The sequence below is a fragment of the Scyliorhinus torazame genome, chromosome 4 (assembly GCF_047496885.1).
Source record: "Scyliorhinus torazame isolate Kashiwa2021f chromosome 4, sScyTor2.1, whole genome shotgun sequence".
NCBI lineage: Eukaryota > Metazoa > Chordata > Chondrichthyes > Carcharhiniformes > Scyliorhinidae > Scyliorhinus > Scyliorhinus torazame.
In genome coordinates, this window is record NC_092710.1 from 14,863,385 (window position 1) to 14,882,011 (window position 18,627).

The 18,627-nt window shown below is 58.8% G+C and overlaps 1 protein-coding gene across 1 annotated transcript in view; it reads left to right on the forward strand.

Moving 5' to 3' along the window:
• LOC140411282 (NACHT, LRR and PYD domains-containing protein 3-like) overlaps positions 1 to 18,627 on the forward strand; it is a 120,543-nt gene that overhangs the window by 59,454 nt on the left and 42,462 nt on the right. The window contains exon 5 of the mRNA XM_072500403.1: positions 46 to 216. Coding sequence (XP_072356504.1) covers positions 46 to 216 — 171 coding nt within the window. The remainder of the gene's footprint in view (positions 1 to 45; positions 217 to 18,627) is intronic.

Consider the following 18,627-nt stretch of genomic DNA (forward strand, 5'->3'; position numbering starts at 1 on the left):
TATCATCTCCTATGAGTCTGATTGTAATCTGTCTTTCAATTGCAGGATGGTTAACAATGGACTGACGGAGGTCTGTGCGGGAGATCTTTCAGCCGCCCTGTCTTGCAATGAGTCATTGAGGGAACTGCAGCTGAGGGAGAACAGGTTGGGGGACAGAGGCCTCAAGAGCCTGTGCAGGGTACTGAGGGCTTCAAGCTGCAAGCTACAGAGTTTGGAGTAAGTGGAGAGTCAATGTGTGGTATGGTGGCAGCGTAGCTGAAGGTGGGGGTGCCGCACTGTCAAAGGGTCAGTACTGAAGGAGTGCTGCACTGTCAGAGGGTCAGTACTGAGGGAGTGCCGCACTGTCAGAGGGTCAGTACTGAGTGAGTGCCGCACTGTCAGAGGGTCAGTACTGAGGGAGTGCTGCACTGTCAGAGGGTCAGCACTGAGGGGGTGCCGCACTGTCAGAGGGTCAGTACTGAGGGAGTGCTACACTGTCAGAGGGTCAGTACTGAGGGAGCGCTGCACTGTCAGAGGGTCAGTACTGAGGGAGTGCTGCACTGTCAGAGGGTCAGTACTGAGGGAGTGCCGCACTGTCAGAGGGTCAGTACTGAGGGAGTGCCGACTGTCAGAGGGTCAGTACTGAGGGAGTGCCGCACTGTCAGAGGGTCAGTACTGAGGGAGTGCCGCACTGTCAGAGGGTCAGTACTGAGGGAGTGCTGCACTGTCAGAGGGTCAGTACTGAGGGAGTGCCGCACTGTCAGAGGGTCAGTACTGAGGGAGTGCTGCACTGTCAGAGGGTCAGTACTGAGGGGGTGCTGCACTGTCAGAGCGTCAGGACTGAGGGAGTGCTGTACTGTCAGAGGGTCAGTACTGAGGGAGTGCTGCACTGTCAGAGGGTCAGTACTGAGGGGGTGCTGCACTGTCAGAGCGTCAGGACTGAGGGAGTGCTGTACTGTCAGAGGGTCAGTACTGAGGGAGTGCTGCACTGTCAAAGGGTCAGTACTGAGGGAGCGCCGTACTGTCAGAGGGTCAGTACTGAGGAAGTGCCGCACTGTCAGACGGTCAGTACTGAGGGAGTGCTGCACTGTCAAAGGGTCAGTACTGAGGGAGTGCCGCACTGTCAGAGGGTCAGTACTGAAGGAGAGTTGCACTGTCAGAGGGTCAGTACTGAGGGAGTGCCGCACTGTCAGAGGATCAGTACTGAGGGCCTGCTGCACTGTCAGAGCGTCAGGACTGAGGGAGGGCCGCACTGTCAGAGGGTCAGAACTGAGGGAGTGCTGCACTGTCAGAGGGTCAGTACTGAGGGAGTGCCGCACTGTCAGAGGGTCAGTACTGAGGGAGTGCTGCACTGTCAGAGGGTCAGTACTGAGGGAGTGCTGCAATGTCAGAGGGTCAGTACTGAGGGAGTGCTGCACTGTCAGAGAGTCAGTACTGAGGGAGTGCCGCACTGTCAGAGGGTCAGTACTGAGGGAGTGCTGCACTATCAGAGGATCAGTACTGAGGGAGTGCTGCACAGTCAGAGGGTCAGTACTGAGGGAGTGCCGCACAGTCAGAGGGTCAGGACTGAGGGAGCGCTGCACTATCAGAGGATCAGTACTGAGGGAGTGCTGCACAGTCAGAGGGTCAGTACTGAGGGAGTGCCGCACTGTCAGAGGGTCAGTACTGTGGGAGGGCCGCACTGTCAGAGGGTCAGTGCTGAGGGTGTGCAGCACTGTCAGAGGGTCAGTACTGAGGGAGTGCCGCACTGTCAGAGGGTCAGCACTGAGGGAGCACCGCACTGTCAGAGGGTCAGTGCTGAGGGCGTGCTGCACTGTCAGAGGGTCAGTACTTAGGGAGGGCCGCACTGTCAGAGGGTCAGTACTGAGGGAGAGCTGCACTGTCAGAGGGTCAGTACTGAGGGAGCGCTGCACTGTCAGAGGGTCAGTACTGAGGGAGGGCCGCACTGTCAGTGGGTCAGTACTGAGGGAGTGATGCACTGTCAGAGGGTCAGTACTGAGGGAGGGCCGCACTGTCAGTGGGTCAGTACTGAGGGAGTGATGCACTGTCAGAGGGTCAGTACTGAGGGAGTGCCGCACTGTCAGAGTGTCAGTACTGAGGGAGTGCTGCAATGTCAGAGGGTCAGTACTGAGGGAGTGCTGCACGGTCAGAGGGTCAGTACTGAGGGAGTGCCGCACTGTCAGAGGGTCAGTACTGAGGGAGTGCTGCACTGTCAGAGGGTCAGTACTGAGGGAGTGCTGCACTGTCAGAGGGTCAGTACTGAGGGAGTGCTGCAATGTCAGAGGGTCAGTACTGAGGGAGTGCTGCACTGTCACAAGCTCAGTACTGAGGGTGTGCTGCACTGTCAGAGGGTCAGCACTGAGGGAGTGACCCACTGTCAGACGGTCAGTCCTGAGGGAGTGCCGCACTGTCAGAGGGTCAGCACTGAGGGAGCACCGCACTGTCAGAGGGTCAGTGCTGAGGGCGTGCTGCACTGTCAGAGGGTCAGTACTTAGGGAGGGCCGCACTGTCAGAGGGTCAGTACTGAGGGAGTGGCGCACTGTCAGAGGGTCAGTACTGAGGGAGTGCTGCACTGTCAGAGGGTCAGTACTGAGGGAGTGCTGCACTGTTAGAGGGTCAGTACTGAGGGAGTGCCGCACTGTCAGAGGGTCAGTACTGAGGGAGAGCCGCACTGTCAGTTGGTCAGTACTGAGGGAGTGATGCATTGTCAGAGGATCAGTACTGAGGGAGTGCTGCACTGTCAGAGAGTCAGTACTGAGGGAGTGCTGTACTATCAGAGGGTCAGTACTGAGGGAGCGCTTCACTGTCAGAGGGTCAGTACTGAGGGAGTGCTGCACTGTCAGAGGGTCAGTACTGAGGGAGTGCTGCACTGTCACAAGCTCAGTACTGAGGGTGTGCTGCACTGTCAGAGGGTCAGTACTGAGGGAGTGCTGCGCTGTCAGAGGGTCAGTACTGAGGGAGTGATGCACTGTCAGAGGGTCAGTACTGAGGGAGTGCCGCACTGTCAGAGGGTCAGTACTGAGGGAGTGACGCACTGTCAGACGGTCAGTACTGAGGGAGTGCTGCACTGTCAGAGGGTCAGTACTGAGGGAGCGCCGTACTGTCAGAGGGTCAGTACTGAGCAAGTGCCGCACTGTCAGACGGTCAGTCCTGAGGGAGCGCTGCACTATCAGAGGATCAGTACTGAGGGAGTGCTGCACTGTCAGAGGGTCAGTACTGAGGGAGTGCCGCACTGTCAGAGGGTCAGTACTGAGGGAGGGCCGCACTGTCAGAGGGTCAGTGCTGAGTGTGTGCAGCACTGTCAGAGGGTCAGTACTGAGGGAGTGCCGCACTGTCAGAGGGTCAGCGCTGAGGGAGCACCGCACTGTCAGAGGGTCAGTATTGAGGGAGCGCGGCACTGTCAGAGGGTCAGTACTGAGGGAGCGCTGCACTGTCAGATGGTCAGTACTGAGTGAGAGCCGCACTGTCAGAGGGCCAGTACTGAGGGAGTGCTGCACTGTCAGAGGGTCAGTACTGAGGGTGTGCTGCACTGTCAGAGGGGCAGTACTGAGGGAGTGCTGCACTGTCCGAGGATCAGGACTGAGGGAGTGCTGCACTGTCAGAGGGTCAGTACTGAGGGAGTGCTGCACTATCAGAGGGTCAGAAATGAGGGAGTGCTGCACTGTCAGAGGGTCAGTACTGAGGGAGTGCCGCACTGTCAGAGGTTCAGTACTGAGGGAGTGCCGCACTGTCAGAGGTTCAGTACTGAGGGAGTGCCGCACTGTCAGAAGATCAGTACTGAGGGAGTGCCGCATTGTCAGAGGGTCAGTACTGAGGGAGTGCTGCACTGTCAGAGGGTCAGTACTGAGGGAGTGCCGCACTGTCAGAGGTTCAGTACTGAGGGAGTGCCGCACTGCAGAGGGTCAGTACTGAGGGAGTGCTGCACTGTCAGAAGATCAGTACTGAGGGAGTGCCGCATTGTCAGAGGGTCAGTACTGAGGGAGTGCTGCACTGTCAGAGGGTCAGTACTGAGAGAATGCTGCACTGTCAGAGGGTCAGTACTGGGGGAGTGCCGCACTGTCAGAGGGTCAGTACTGGGGGAGTGCCGCACTGTCGGAGGGTCAGTACTGAGGGAGTGCTTCACTGTCAGAGGGTCAGTGCTGAGGGAGTGCTGCACTGTCAGAGGGTCAGTGCTGAGGGAGTGCCGCACTGTCAGAGGGTCAGTACTGGGGGAGTGCTGCACTGTCAGGGGGTCAGTACTGAGGGAGTGCTGCACTGTCAGAGGGTCAGTACTGGGGGAGTGCCGCACTGTCAGAGGGTCAGTACTGGGGGAGTGCCTCACTGTCGGAGGGTCAGTACTGGGGGAGTGCTGCACTGTCAGAGGGTCAGGGCTGAGGGAGTGCCGCACTGTCAGAGGGTCAGTACTGAGGGAGTGCCGCACTGCCTGAGGGTCAGTGCTGTGGGAGCGCTGCACTGTCAGAGTGTCAGTACTGAGGGAGTGCCGCACTGTCAGAGGGTCAGTACTGAGGGAGTGCCGCACTGTCAGAGGGTCAGTATTGAGGGAGCGCGGCACTGTCAGAGGGTCAGTACTGAGGGAGTGCCGCACTGTCAGAGGGTCAGTACTGAGGGAGTGCTGCACTGTCAGAGGGTCAGTACTGAGGCAGTGCTGCACTGTCAGAGGGTCAGTACTGAGGGAGTGCCGCACTGTCAGAGGGTCAGTATTGAGGGAGCGCGGCACTGTCAGAGGGTCAGTACTGAGGGAGTGCCGCACTGTCAGAGGGTCAGTACTGAGGGAGTGCTGCACTGTCAGAGGGTCAGTACTGAGGCAGTGCTGCACTGTCAGAGGGTCAGTACTGAGGGAGTGCCGCACTGTCAGAGGGTCAGTACTGAGGGAGTGCCGCACTGTCAGAGGGTCAGTACTGAGGGAGTGCTGCACTGTCAGAGGGTCAGTACTGAGGGAGTGCTGCACTGTCAGAGGGTCAGTATTGAGGGAGCGCGGCACTGTCAGAGGGTCAGTACTGAGGGAGTGCCGCACTGTCAGAGGGTCAGTACTGAGGGAGTGCTGCACTGTCAGAGGGTCAGTACTGAGGGAGCGCTGCACTGTCAGAGGGTCAGTACTGAGGCAGTGCTGCACTGTCAGAGGGTCAGTACTGAGGGAGTGCCGCACTGTCAGAGGGTCAGTACTGAGGGAGTGCCGCACTGTCAGAGGGTCAGTACTGAGGGAGTGCTGCACTGTCAGAGGGTCAGTACTGAGGGAGTGCCGCACTGTCAGAGGGTCAGTACTGAGGGAGAGCTGCACTGCCAGAGCGTCAGTACTGAGGGAGTGCTGCACTGTCAGAGGGTCAGTACTGAGGGAGAGCTGCACTGTCAGAGGGTCAGTACTGAGGGAGAGCTGCACTGTCAGAGGGTCAGTACTGAGGGAGTGCCGCACTGTCAGAGGGTCAGTGCTGAGGGACTGCCGCACTGTCAGAGGGTCAGTACTGAGGGAGTGCTGCACTGTCAGAGGGTCAGTACTGAGGGAGTGCCGCACTGTCAGAGGGTCAGTGCTGAGGGACTGCCGCACTGTCAGAGGGTCAGTACTGAGGGAGTGCTGCACTGTCAGAGGGTCAGTACTGAGGGAGTGCCGCACTGTCAGAGGGTCAGTACTGAGGGAGTGCTGCACTGTCAGAGGGTCAGTACTGAGGGAGTGCTGCACTGTCAGAGGGTCAGTACTGAGGGCGTGCTGCACTGTCAGAGGGTCAGTGCTGAGGGAGTGCTGCACTGTCAGAGGGTCAGTACTGAGGGAGTGCTGCACTGTCAGAAAGTCAGTACTGAGGGAGTGCTGCACTGTCAGAGGGTCAGTACTGAGGGAGTGCTGCACTGTCAGAGGGTCAGTAGTGAGGGAGTGCTGCACTGTCAGAGGGTCAGTACTGAGGGAGTGCTGCACTGTCACAAGCTCAGTACTGAGGGTGTGCTGCACTGTCAGACGGTCAGTACTGAGGGAGTGCTGCACTGTCAAAGGGTCAGTACTGAGGGAGCGCCGTACTGTCAGAGGGTCAGCACTGAGGGAGTGATGCACTGTCAGACGGTCAGTACTGAGGGAGTGCTGCACTGTCAGAGGGTCGGTTCTGAGGGAGTGCTGCACTGTCAAAGGGTCAGTACTGAGGGAGTGCCGCACTGTCAGAGGGTCAGTACTGAGGGAGTGCTGCACTGTCAGAGGGCCAGTAGTGAGGGAGTGCTGCACTGTCAGAGGGTCAGTACTGAGGGAGTGCTGCACTGTCACAAGCTCAGTACTGAGGGAGTGCCGCACTGTCAGAGGGTCAGTACTGAGGGAGTGCCGCACTGTCAGAGGGTCAGTACTGAGGGAGTGCCGCACTGTCAGAGGGTCAGTGCTGAGGGAGGGCCGCACTGTCAGAGGGTCAGTACTGAGGGAGGGCCGCACTGTCAGAGGGTCACTACTGAGGGAGTGCCGCACTGTCAGAGGGTCAGTACTGAGGGAGTGCTGCACTGTCACAAGCTCAGTACTGAGGGTGTGCTGCACTGTCAGAGGGTCAGCACTGAGGGAGTGACGCACTGTCAGACGGTCAGTCCTGAGGGAGTGCTGCACTGTCAGAGGGTCAGTACTGAGGGAGCGCCGTACTGTCAGAGGATCAGTACTGAGGAAGTGCCGCACTGTCAGACGGTCAGTACTGAGGGAGTGCTGCACTGTCAAAGGGTCAGTACTGAGGGAGTGCCGCACTGTCAGAGGGTCAGTACTGAGGGAGAGTTGCACTGTCAGAGGGTCAGTACTGAGGGAGTGCCGCACTGTCAGATGATCAGTACTGAGGGCGTGCTGCACTGTCAGAGCGTCAGGACTGAGGGAGGGCCGCACTGTCAGAGGGTCAGTATTGAGGGAGCGCGGCACTGTCAGATGGTCAGTACTGAGTGAGAGCCGCACTGTCAGAGGGCCAGTACTGAGGGAGTGCTGCACTGTCAGAGGGTCAGTACTGAGGGAGTGCTGCAATGTCAGAGGGTCAGTACTGAGGGAGTGCCGCACTGTCAGAGGGTCAGTACTGAGGGAGTGCCGCACAGTCAGAGGGTCAGTACTGAGGGAGTGCCGCACAGTCAGAGGATCAGTACTGAGGGAGTGCTGCACAGTCAGAGGGTCAGTACTGAGGGAGTGCCGCACTGTCAGAGGGTCAGTACTGAGGGAGGGCCGCACTGTCAGAGGGTCAGTGCTGAGGGTGTGCAGCACTGTCAGAGGGTCAGTACTGAGGGAGTGCCGCACTGTCAGAGGGTCAGCACTGAGGGAGCACCGCACTATCAGAGGGTCAGTGCTGAGGGCGTGCTGCACTGTCAGAGGGTCAGTACTGAGGGAGGGCCGCACTGTCAGAGGGTCAGTACTGAGGGAGTGGCGCACTGTCAGAGGGTCAGTACTGAGGGAGTGCTGCACTGTCAGAGGGTCAGTACTGAGGGAGTGCTGCACTGTTAGAGGGTCAGTACTGGGGGAGTGCCGCACTGTCAGAGGGTCAGTACTGACGGAGTGCTGCACTGTCAGAGAGTCAGTACTGAGGGAGTGCTGCGCTGTCAGAGGGTCAGTACTGAGGGAGTGATGCACTGTCAGAGGGTCAGTACTGAGGGAGTGCCGCACTGTCAGAGGGTCAGTACTGAGGGAGTGACGCACTGTCAGACGGTCAGTACTGAGGGAGTGCTGCACTGTCAGAGGGTCAGTACTGAGGGAGCGCCGTACTGTCAGAGGGTCAGTACTGAGCAAGTGCCGCACTGTCAGACGGTCAGTCCTGAGGGAGCGCTGCACTATCAGAGGATCAGTACTGAGGGAGTGCTGCACAGTCAGAGGGTCAGTACTGAGGGAGTGCCGCACTGTCAGAGGGTCAGTACTGAGGGAGGGCCGCACTGTCAGAGGGTCAGTGCTGAGGGTGTGCAGCACTGTCAGAGGGTCAGTACTGAGGGAGTGCCGCACTGTCAGAGGGTCAGCGCTGAGGGAGCACCGCACTGTCAGAGGGTCAGTGCTGAGGGAGTGCTGCACTGTCAGAGGGTCAGTACTTAGGGAGGGCCGCACTGTCAGAGGGTCAGTACTGAGGGAGTGGCGCACTGTCAGAGGGTCAGTACTGAGGGAGTGCTGCACTGTCAGAGGGTCAGTACTGAGGGAGTGCTGCACTGTTAGAGGGTCAGTACTGAGGGAGTGCCGCACTGTCAGAGGGTCAGTACTGAGGGAGGGCCGCACTGTCAGTGGGTCAGTACTGAGGGAGTGATGCATTGTCAGAGGGTCAGTACTGAGGGAGTGCTGCACTGTCAGAGGGTCAGTACTGAGGGAGTGCTGCACTGTCAGAGGGTCAGTACTGAGGGAGTGCTGCACTGTCAGAGAGTCAGTACTGAGGGAGTGCCGCACTGTCAGAGGGTCAGTACTGAGGGAGCGCTGCACTGTCAGAGGGTCAGTACTGAGGGAGTGCTGCACTGTCAGAGGGTCAGTACTGACGGAGTGCTGCACTGTCAGAGGGTCAGTACTGAGGGAGTGCCGCACTGTCAGAGAGTCAGTACTGAGGGAGAGCTGCACTTCTCAGAGGATCAGTACTGAGGGAGTGCCGCACTGTCAGAGGGTCAGTACTGAGGGAGTGCTGCACTGTCAGAGGGTCAGTACTGAGGGAGTGCCTCTCTGTCAGAGGGTCAGTACTGAGGGAGTGCTGCACTGTCAGAGGGTCAGTACTGAGGGAGTGCCGCACTGTCAGAGGGTCAGTACTGAGGGAGTGCCGCACTGTCAGAGGGTCAGTACTGAGGGAGTGCCGTACTGTCAGAGGGTCAGTACTGAGGGAGTGCCGCACTGTCAGAGGGTCAGTACTGAGGGAGTGCCGCACTGCAGAGGGTCAGTACTGAGGGAGTGCTGCACTGTCCGAGGATCAGGACTGAGGGAGTGCTGCACTGTCAGAGGGTCAGTACTGAGGGAGTGCCGCACTGTCAGAGGGTCAGTACTGAGGGAGTGCTGCACTGTCAGAGGGTCAGTGCTGAGGGAGGGCTGCACTGTCAGAGAGTCAGTGCTGAGGGAGTGCCGCACTGTCAGAGAGTCAGTGCTGAGGGAGGGCTGCACTGTCAGAGGGTCAGTACTGAGGGAGTGCTGCACTGTCAGAGGGTCAGTACTGAGGGAGTGCTGCACTGTCAGAGAGTCAGTACTGAGGGAGTGCCGCACTGTCAGAGGGTCAGTACTGAGGGAGTGCTGCACTGCAGAGGGTCAGTACTGAGGGAGTGCTGCACTGTCAGAGGGTCAGTACTGAGGGAGCGCTGCACTGTCCGAGGATCAGGACTGAGGGAGTGCTGCACTGTCAGAGGGTCAGTACTGAGGGAGTGCTGCACTGTCCGAGGATCAGGACTGAGGGAGTGCTGCACTGTCAGAGGGTCAGTACTGAGGGAGTGCTGCACTATCAGAGGGTCAGAAATGAGGGAGTGCTGCACTGGCAGAGGGTCAGTACTGATGGAGTGCCGCAATGTCAGAGGTTCAGTACTGAGGGAGTGCCGCACTGCAGAGGGTCAGTACTGAGGGAGTGCTGCACTGTCAGAAGATCAGTACTGAGGGAGTGCCGCATTGTCAGAGGGTCAGTACTGAGGGAGTGCTGCACTGTCAGAGGGTCAGTACTGAGAGAATGCTGCACTGTCAGAGGGTCAGTACTGGGGGAGTGCCGCACTGTCAGAGGGTCAGTACTGGGGGAGTGCCGCACTGTCGGAGGGTCAGTACTGAGGGAGTGCTTCACTGTCAGAGGGTCAGTGCTGAGGGAGTGCTGCACTGTCAGAGGGTCAGTGCTGAGGGAGTGCCGCACTGTCAGAGGGTCAGTACTGGGGGAGTGCTGCACTGTCAGGGGGTCAGTACTGAGGGAGTGCTGCACTGTCAGAGGGTCAGTACTGGGGGAGTGCCGCACTGTCAGAGGGTGAGTACTGGGGGAGTGCCTCACTGTCGGAGGGTCAGTACTGGGGGAGTGCTGCACTGTCAGAGGGTCAGGGCTGAGGGAGCGCCGCACTGTCAGAGGGTCAGTACTGAGGGAGTGCCGCACTGCCTGAGGGTCAGTGCTGTGGGAGCGCTGCACTGTCAGAGGGTCAGTACTGAGGGAGTGCCGCACTGTCAGAGGGTCAGTACTGAGGGAGTGCCGCACTGTCAGAGGGTCAGTATTGAGGGAGCGCGGCACTGTCAGAGGGTCAGTACTGAGGGAGTGCCGCACTGTCAGAGGGTCAGTACTGAGGGAGTGCTGCACTGTCAGAGGGTCAGTACTGAGGGAGCGCTGCACTGTCAGAGGGTCAGTACTGAGGCAGTGCTGCACTGTCAGAGGGTCAGTACTGAGGGAGTGCCGCACTGTAATAGGGTCAGTACTGAGGGAGTGCTGCACTGTCAGAGGGTCAGTACTGAGGGAGTGCCGCACTGTAATAGGGTCAGTACTGAGGGAGCGCTGCACTGTCAGAGCGTCAGTACTGAGGGAGTGCTGCACTGTCAGAGGGTCAGTACTGAGGGAGAGCTGCACTGTCAGAGGGTCAGTACTGAGGGAGTGCCGCACTGTCAGAGGGTCAGTGCTGAGGGACTGCCGCACTGTCAGAGGGTCAGTACTGAGGGAGTGCTGCACTGTCAGAGGGTCAGTACTGAGGGAGTGCCACACTGTTAGTGGGTCAGTGCTGAGGGAGTGCCACACTGTCAGAGGGTCAGTACTGAGGGAGTGCCGCACTGTCAGAGGGTCAGTGCTGAGGGACTGCCGCACTGTCAGAGGGTCAGTACCGAGGGAGTGCTGCACTGTCAGAGGGTCAGTACTGAGGGAGTGCCGCACTGTCAGAGGGTCAGTACTGAGGGAGTGCTGCACTGTCAGAGGGTCAGTACTGAGGGAGTGCTGCACTGTCAGAGGGTCAGTACTGAGGGCGTGCTGCACTGTCAGAGGGTCAGTGCTGAGGGAGTGCTGCACTGTCAGAGGGTCAGTACTGAGGGAGTGCTGCACTGTCAGAGGGTCAGTGCTGAGGGAGTGCTGCACTGTCAGAAAGTCAGTACTGAGGGACTGCTGCACTGTCAGAGGGTCAGTACTGAGGGAGTGCTGCACTGTCAGAGGGTCAGTAGTGAGGGAGTGCTGCACTGTCAGAGGGTCAGTACTGAGGGAGTGCTGCACTGTCACAAGCTCAGTACTGAGGGTGTGCTGCACTGTCAGACGGTCAGTACTGAGGGAGTGCTGCACTGTCAAAGGGTCAATACTGATGGAGCGCCGTACTGTCAGAGGGTCAGCACTGAGGGAGTGATGCACTGTCAGACGGTCAGTACTGAGGGAGTGCTGCACTGTCAGAGGGTCGGTTCTGAGGGAGTGCTGCACTGTCAAAGGGTCAGTACTGAGGGAGTGCCGCACTGTCAGAGGGTCAGTACTGAGGGAGTGCTGCACTGTCAGAGGGCCAGTAGTGAGGGAGTGCTGCACTGTCAGAGGGTCAGTACTGAGGGAGTGCTGCACTGTCACAAGCTCAGTACTGAGGGAGTGCCGCACTGTCAGAGGGTCAGTACTGAGGGAGTGCCGCACTGTCAGAGGGTCAGTACTGAGGGAGTGCCGCACTGTCAGAGGGTCAGTGCTGAGGGAGGGCCGCACTGTCAGAGGGTCAGTACTGAGGGAGGGCCGCACTGTCAGAGGGTCACTACTGAGGGAGTGCCGCACTGTCAGAGGGTCAGTACTGAGGGAGTGCTGCACTGTCACAAGCTCAGTACTGAGGGTGTGCTGCACTGTCAGAGGGTCAGCACTGAGGGAGTGACGCACTGTCAGACGGTCAGTCCTGAGGGAGTGCTGCACTGTCAGAGGGTCAGTACTGAGGGAGCGCCGTACTGTCAGAGGATCAGTACTGAGGAAGTGCCGCACTGTCAGACGGTCAGTACTGAGGGAGTGCTGCACTGTCAAAGGGTCAGTACTGAGGGAGTGCCGCACTGTCAGAGGGTCAGTACTGAGGGAGAGTTGCACTGTCAGAGGGTCAGTACTGAGGGAGTGCCGCACTGTCAGAGGATCAGTGCTGAGGGCCTGCTGCACTGTCAGAGCGTCAGGACTGAGGGAGGGCCGCACTGTCAGAGGGTCAGTATTGAGGGAGCGCGGCACTGTCAGATGGTCAGTACTGAGGGAGAGCCGCACTGTCAGAGGGCCAGTACTGAGGGAGTGCTGCACTGTCAGAGGGTCAGTACTGAGGGAGTGCTGCAATGTCAGAGGGTAAGTACTGAGGGAGTGCCGCACTGTCAGAGGGTCAGTACTGAGGGAGTGCCGCACAGTCAGAGGGTCAGTACTGAGGGAGTGCCGCACAGTCAGAGGATCAGTACTGAGGGAGTGCTGCACAGTCAGAGGGTCAGTACTGAGGGAGTGCCGCACTGTCAGAGGGTCAGTACTGAGGGAGGGCCGCACTGTCAGAGGGTCAGTGCTGAGGGTGTGCAGCACTGTCAGAGGGTCAGTACTGAGGGAGTGCTGCACTGTCAGAGGGTCAGTACTGAGGGAGTGCCGCACTGTCAGAGGGTCAGCACTGAGGGAGCACCGCACTATCAGAGGGTCAGTGCTGAGGGCGTGCTGCACTGTCAGAGGGTCAGTACTGAGGGAGGGCCGCACTGTCAGAGGGTCAGTACTGAGGGAGTGGCGCACTGTCAGAGGGTCAGTACTGAGGGAGTGCTGCACTGTCAGAGGGTCAGTACTGAGGGAGTGCTGCACTGTTAGAGGGTCAGTACTGAGGGAGTGCCGCACTGTCAGAGGGTCAGTACTGACGGAGTGCTGCACTGTCAGAGAGTCAGTACTGAGGGAGTGCTGCACTGTCAGAGGGTCAGTACTGAGGGTGTGCTGCACTGTCAGAGGGGCAGTACTGAGGGAGCGCTGCACTATCAGAGGGTCAGTCCTGAGGGAGTGCCGCACTGTCAGAGGGTTAGTACTGAGCTAGTGCCACACCTTCAGAGGGTCAGTACTGAGGGAGTGCCGCAATGTCAGAGAGTCAGTACTGAGGGAGTGCCGCACTGCAGAGGGTCAGTACTGAGGGAGTGCTGCACTGTCAGAGGATAAGTACTGAGGGAGTGCCGCATTGTCAGAGGGGCAGTACTGAGGGAGCGCTGCACTATCAGAGGGTCAGTCCTGAGGGAGTGCCGCACTGTCAGAGGGTTAGTACTGAGCTAGTGCCACACCTTCAGAGGGTCAGTACTGAGGGAGTGCTGCACTGTCAGAGGGTCAGTACTGAGGGAGTGCTGCACTGTTAGAGGGTCAGTACTGAGGGAGTGCTGCACTGTCAGAGGGTCAGTAGTGAGGGAGTGATGCACTGTCAGAGGGTTAGTACTGAGGGAGTGCTGCACTGTCAGAGGGTCAGTACTGAGGGAGGGCTGCACTGTCAGAGGGTCAGTACTGAGGGAGTGCTGCACTGTCAGAGAGTCAGTACTGAGGGAGTGCTGCACTGTCAGAGGGTCAGTACTGAGGGAGCGCTTCACTGTCAGAGGGTCAGTACTGAGGGCGTGCTGCACTGTCAGAGGGTCAGTACTGAGGGAGTGCTGCACTGTCAGAGGGTCAGTACTGAGGGAGCGCTGCACTGTCAGAGAGTCAGTACTTAGGGAGTGCTGCACTGTCAGAGGGTCAGTACTGAGGGAGTGCAGCTCTGTCAGAGGGTCAGTACTGAGGGAGTGCTGCACTGTCAGAGGGTCAGTACTGAGGGTGTGCTGCACTGTCAGAGGGTCAGTACTGAGGGAGTGCTGCACTGTCAGAGCGTCAGTACTGAGGGAATGCCGCACAGCCAGAGGGTCAGTACTGAGGGAGTGCTGCACTGTCAGAGGGTCAGTACTGAGGGAGGGCTGCACTGTCAGAGAGTCAGTACAGAGGGAGTGCTGCACTGTCAGAGGGTCAGTACTGACGGAGTGCTGCACTGTCAGAGAGTCAGTGCTGAGGGAGGGCTGCACTGCAGAGGTTCAGTACTGAGGGAGTGCTGCACTGTCAGAGGGTCAGTGCTGAGGGAGCGCTGCATTGTCAGAGGGTCAGTACTGAGGGAGTGCCGCACCTTCAGAGGGTCAGTACTGAGGGAGTGCCGCACTGCAGAGGGTCAGTACTGAGGGAGCGCTGCACTGACCGAGGATCAGTACTGAGGGAGTGCTGCACTGTCAGAGGGTCAGTACTGAGGGTGTGCTGCACTGTCAGAGGGGCAGTACTGAGGGAGCGCTGAACTATCAGAGGGTCAGTCCTGAGGGAGTGCCGCACTGTCAGAGGGTTAGTACTGAGCTAGTGCCACACCTTCAGAGGGTCAGTACTGAGGGAGTGCCGCAATGTCAGAGAGTCAGTACTGAGGGAGTGCCGCACTGCAGAGGGTCAGTACTGAGGGAGTGCTGCACTGTCAGAGGATAAGTACTGAGGGAGTGCCGCATTGTCAGAGGGGCAGTACTGAGGGAGCGCTGCACTATCAGAGGGTCAGTCCTGAGGGAGTGCCGCACTGTCAGAGGGTTAGTACTGAGCTAGTGCCACACCTTCAGAGGGTCAGTACTGAGGGAGTGCCGCAATGTCAGAGAGTCAGTACTGAGGGAGTGCCGCACTGCAGAGGGTCGGTACTGAGGGAGTGCTGCACTGTCAGAGGATAAGTACAGAGGGAGTGCCGCATTGTCAGAGGGTCAGTACTGAGGGAGTGCTGCACTGTCAGAGGGTCAGTACTGAGAGAGTGCTGCACTGTCAGAGGGTCAGTACTGGGGGAGTGCCGCACTGTCAGAGGGTCAGTACTGGGGGAGTGCCGCACTGTCGGAGGGTCAGTACTGAGGGAGTGCTTCACTGTCAGAGGGTCAGTGCTGAGGGAGTGCCGCACTGTCAGAAGGTCAGTGCTAAGGGAGTGCCTCACTGTCAGAGGGTCAGTACTGGGGGAGTGCTGCACTGTCAGGGGGTCAGTACTGAGGGAGTGCTGCACTGTCAGAGGGTCAGTACTGGGGGAGTGCCGCACTGTCAGAGGGTCAGTACTGGGGGAGTGCCTCACTGTCGGAGGGTCAGTACTGGGGGAGTGCTGCACTGTCAGAGGGTCAGCACTGAGGGAGTGCCGCACTGTCAGAGGGTCAGGGCTGAGGGAGTGCCGCACTGTCAGAGGGTCAGTACTGAGGGAGTGCCGCACTGTCAGAGGGTCAGTGCTGTGGGAGCGCTGCACTGTCAGAGGGTCAGTACTGAGGGAGTGTCGCACTGTCAGAGGTTCAGTACTGAGGGAGTGCTGCACTGTCAGAGGGTCAGTACCAAGGGCGTGCTGCACTGTCAGCGGGTCAGTATTGAGGGAGCGCGGCACTGTCAGAGGGTCAGTACAGAGGGAGTGCCGCACTGTCAGCGGGTCAGTACTCAGGGAATGCTGCACTGTCAGAGGGTCAGTACTGAGTGAGTGCCGCACTGTCAGAGGGTCAGTACTGAGGGAGTGCCGCACTGTCAGAGGGTCAGTACTGAGGGAGTGCCGCACTGTCAGAGGGTCAGTACTGAGGGAGTGCGGCACTGTCAGAGGGTCAGTGTTGAGGGAGTGCTGCACTGTCAGAGGGTCAGTACTGAGGGCGTGCTGCACTGTCAGAGGGTCAGTGCTGAGGGAGTGCTGCACTGTCAGAGGGTCAGTGCTGAGGGAGTGCTGCACTGTCAGAAAGTCAGTACTGAGGGAGCGCCGCACTGTCAGAGGGTCAGTACTGAGGGAGTGCCGCACTGTCAGAGGGTCAGTGCTGAGGGAGTGCTGCACTGTCAGAAAGTCAGTACTGAGGGAGCGCTGCACTGTCAGAGGGTCAGTACTGAGGGAGTGCTGCACTGTCAGAGGGTCAGTAGTGAGGGAGTGCTGCACTGTCAGAGGGTCAGTACTGAGGGAGTGCTGCACTGTCAGAGGGTCAGTGCTGAGGGAGTGCTGCACTGTCAGAAAGTCAGTACTGAGGGAGCGCTGCACTGTCAGAGGGTCAGTACTGAGGGAGTGCTGCACTGTCAGAGGGTCAGTAGTGAGGGAGTGCTGCACTGTCAGAGGGTCAGTACTGAGGGAGTGCTGCACTGTCACAAGCTCAGTACTGAGGGAGTGCTGCACTGTCAGAGGGTCAGTACTGAGGGAGTGCTGCACTGTCAGAGGGTCAGTAGTGAGGGAGTGCTGCACTGTCAGAGGGTCAGTACTGAGGGAGTGCTGCACTGTCAGACGGTCAGCACTGAGGGAGTGACGCACTGTCAGACGGTCAGTACTGAGGGTGTGCTGCACTGTCAGAGGGTCAGTACTGAGGGAGCGCCGTACTGTCAGAGGGTCAGTACTGAGGAAGTGCCGCACTGTCAGACGGTCAGTACTGAGGGAGTGCCGCACTGTCAGAGGGTCAGTACTGAGGGAGTGCTGCACTGTCAGAGGGTCAGTAGTGAGGGAGTGCTGCACTGTCAGAGGGTCAGTACTCAGGGAGTGCTGCACTGTCAGAGGGTCAGTACTGAGGGAGTGCTGCAATGTTAGAAGGTCAGTACTGAGGGAATGCCGCACTGTCAGAGGGTCAGTACTGAGGGAGGGCCGCAATGTCAGTGGGTCAGTACTGAGGGAGTGCTGCACTGTCAGAGAGTCAGTACTGAGGGAGAGCTGCACTGTCAGAGGGTCAGTACTGAGGGAGTGCTGCACTGTCAGAGGGTCAGTACTGAGGGAGTGCCGCACTGTCAGAGGGTCAGTACTGAGGGAGTGCTGCACTGTCGGAGGGTCAGTACTGAGGGAGTGCTGCACTGTCACAAGCTCAGTACTGAGGGAGAGCTGCACTGTCAGATGGTCAGTACTGAGGGAGTGCTGCACTGTCAGAGGGTCAGTACTGAGAGAGTGCTGCACTGTCAGAGGGTCAGTACTGAGGGAGTGCTGCACTGTCAGAGGGTCAGTACTGAGGGAGTGCCGCACTGTCAGAGGGTCAGTGCTGAGGGAGGGCCGCAATGTCAGAGGGACAGTACTGAGGGAGGGCCGCACTGTCAGAGGGTCACTACTGAGGGAGTGCTGCACTGTCAGAGGGTCAGTACTGAGGGAGTGCTGCACTGTCACAATCTCAGTACTGAGGGAGAGCTGCACTGTCAGAGGGTCAGTACTGAGGGAGTGCCGCACTGTCAGAGGGTCAGTGCTGAGGGAGGGCCGCAATGTCAGAGGGTCAGTACTGAGGGAGGGCCGCACTGTCAGAGGGTCACTACTGAGGGAGTGCTGCACTGTCAGTGGGTCAGTACTGAGGGAGTGCTGCACTGTCAGTGGGTCAGTACTGAGGGAGTGCTGCACTGTCAGAGAGTCAGTACTGAGGGAGCGCTGCAATGTTAGAAGGTCAGTACTGAGGGAATGCCGCACTGTCAGAGGGTCAGTACTGAGGGAGTGTCGCACTGTCAGAGGGTCAGTACTGAGGGAGTGCTGCTCAGAGAGTCAGTACTGAGGGAGAGCTGCACTGTCAGAGGGTCAGTACTGAGGGAGTGCCGCACTGTCAGACGGTCAGTACTGAGGGAGTGCTGCACTGTCAAAGGGTCAGTACTGAGGGAGTGCCGCACTGTCAGTGGGTCAGTACTGAGGGAGTGCTGCACTGTCAGAGAGTCAGTACTGAGGGAGTGCTGCACTGTCAGAGAGTCAGTACTGAGGGAGAGCCGCACTGTCAGAGGGTCAGTACTGAGGGAGTGCCGCACTGTCAGAGGGTCAGTACTGAGGGAGTGCTGCACTGTCGGAGGGTCAGTACTGAGGGAGTGCTGAACTGTCGGAGGGTCAGTACTGAGGGAGTGCCGCACTGTCAGAGAGTCAGTGCTGAGGGAGGGCTGCACTGTCACAGAGTCAGTGCTGAGGGAGGGCTGCACTGTCAGAGGGTCAGTACTGAGGGAGTGCTGCACTGTCAGAGGGTCAGTACTGAGGGAGTGCTGCATTGTCAGAGGGTCAGGACTGAGGGAGTGCCGCACTGTCTGAGGGTCAGTACCGAGGGAGTGCCGCACCTTCAGAGGGTCAGTACTGAGGGAGTGCCGCACTGCAGAGGGTCAGTACTGAGGGAGTGCTGCACTGTCCGCGGATCAGTACTGAGGGAGTGCTGCACTGTCAGAGGGTCAGTACTGAGTGTGTGCTGCACTAACAGAGGGTCAGTACTGAGGGAGTGCTGCACTGTCAGAGGGTCAGTACTGAGGAAGCGCCGCACTGTCAGAGGGTTAGTACTGAGGGAGTGCCGCACCTTCAGAGGGTCAGTACTGAGGGAGTGCCGCAATGTCAGAGGGTCAGTACTGAGGGAGTGCTGCACTGCAGAGGGTCAGTACTGAGGGAGTGCTGCACTGTCAGAGAGTCAGTACTGATGGAGTGCCGCATTGTCAGAGGGTCAGTACTGAGGGAGTGCTGCACTGTCAGAGGGTCAGTACTGAGAGAGTGCCGCACTGTCAGAGGGTCAGTACTGGGGGAGTGCCGCACTGTCGGAGGGTCAGTACTGAGGGAGTGCTGCAATGTCAGAGGGTCAGTGCTGAGGGAGTGCCGCACTGTCAGAGGGTCAGTGCTGAGGGAGTGCCGCACTGTCGGAGGGTCAGTACTGAGGGAGTGCTGCACTGTCAGAGGGTCAGTACTGGGGGAGTGCTGCACTGTCAGGGGGTCAGTACTGAGGGAGTGCTGCTCTGTCAGAGGGTCAGTGCTGAGGGAGTGCTGCACTGTCAGAGGGTCAGTACTGAGGGAGTGCGGCACTGTCAGAGGGTCAGTGCTGAGGGAGTGCCGCACTGTCAGAGGGTCAGTACTGAGGGAGTGCTGCACTGTCAGAGGGTCAGTGCT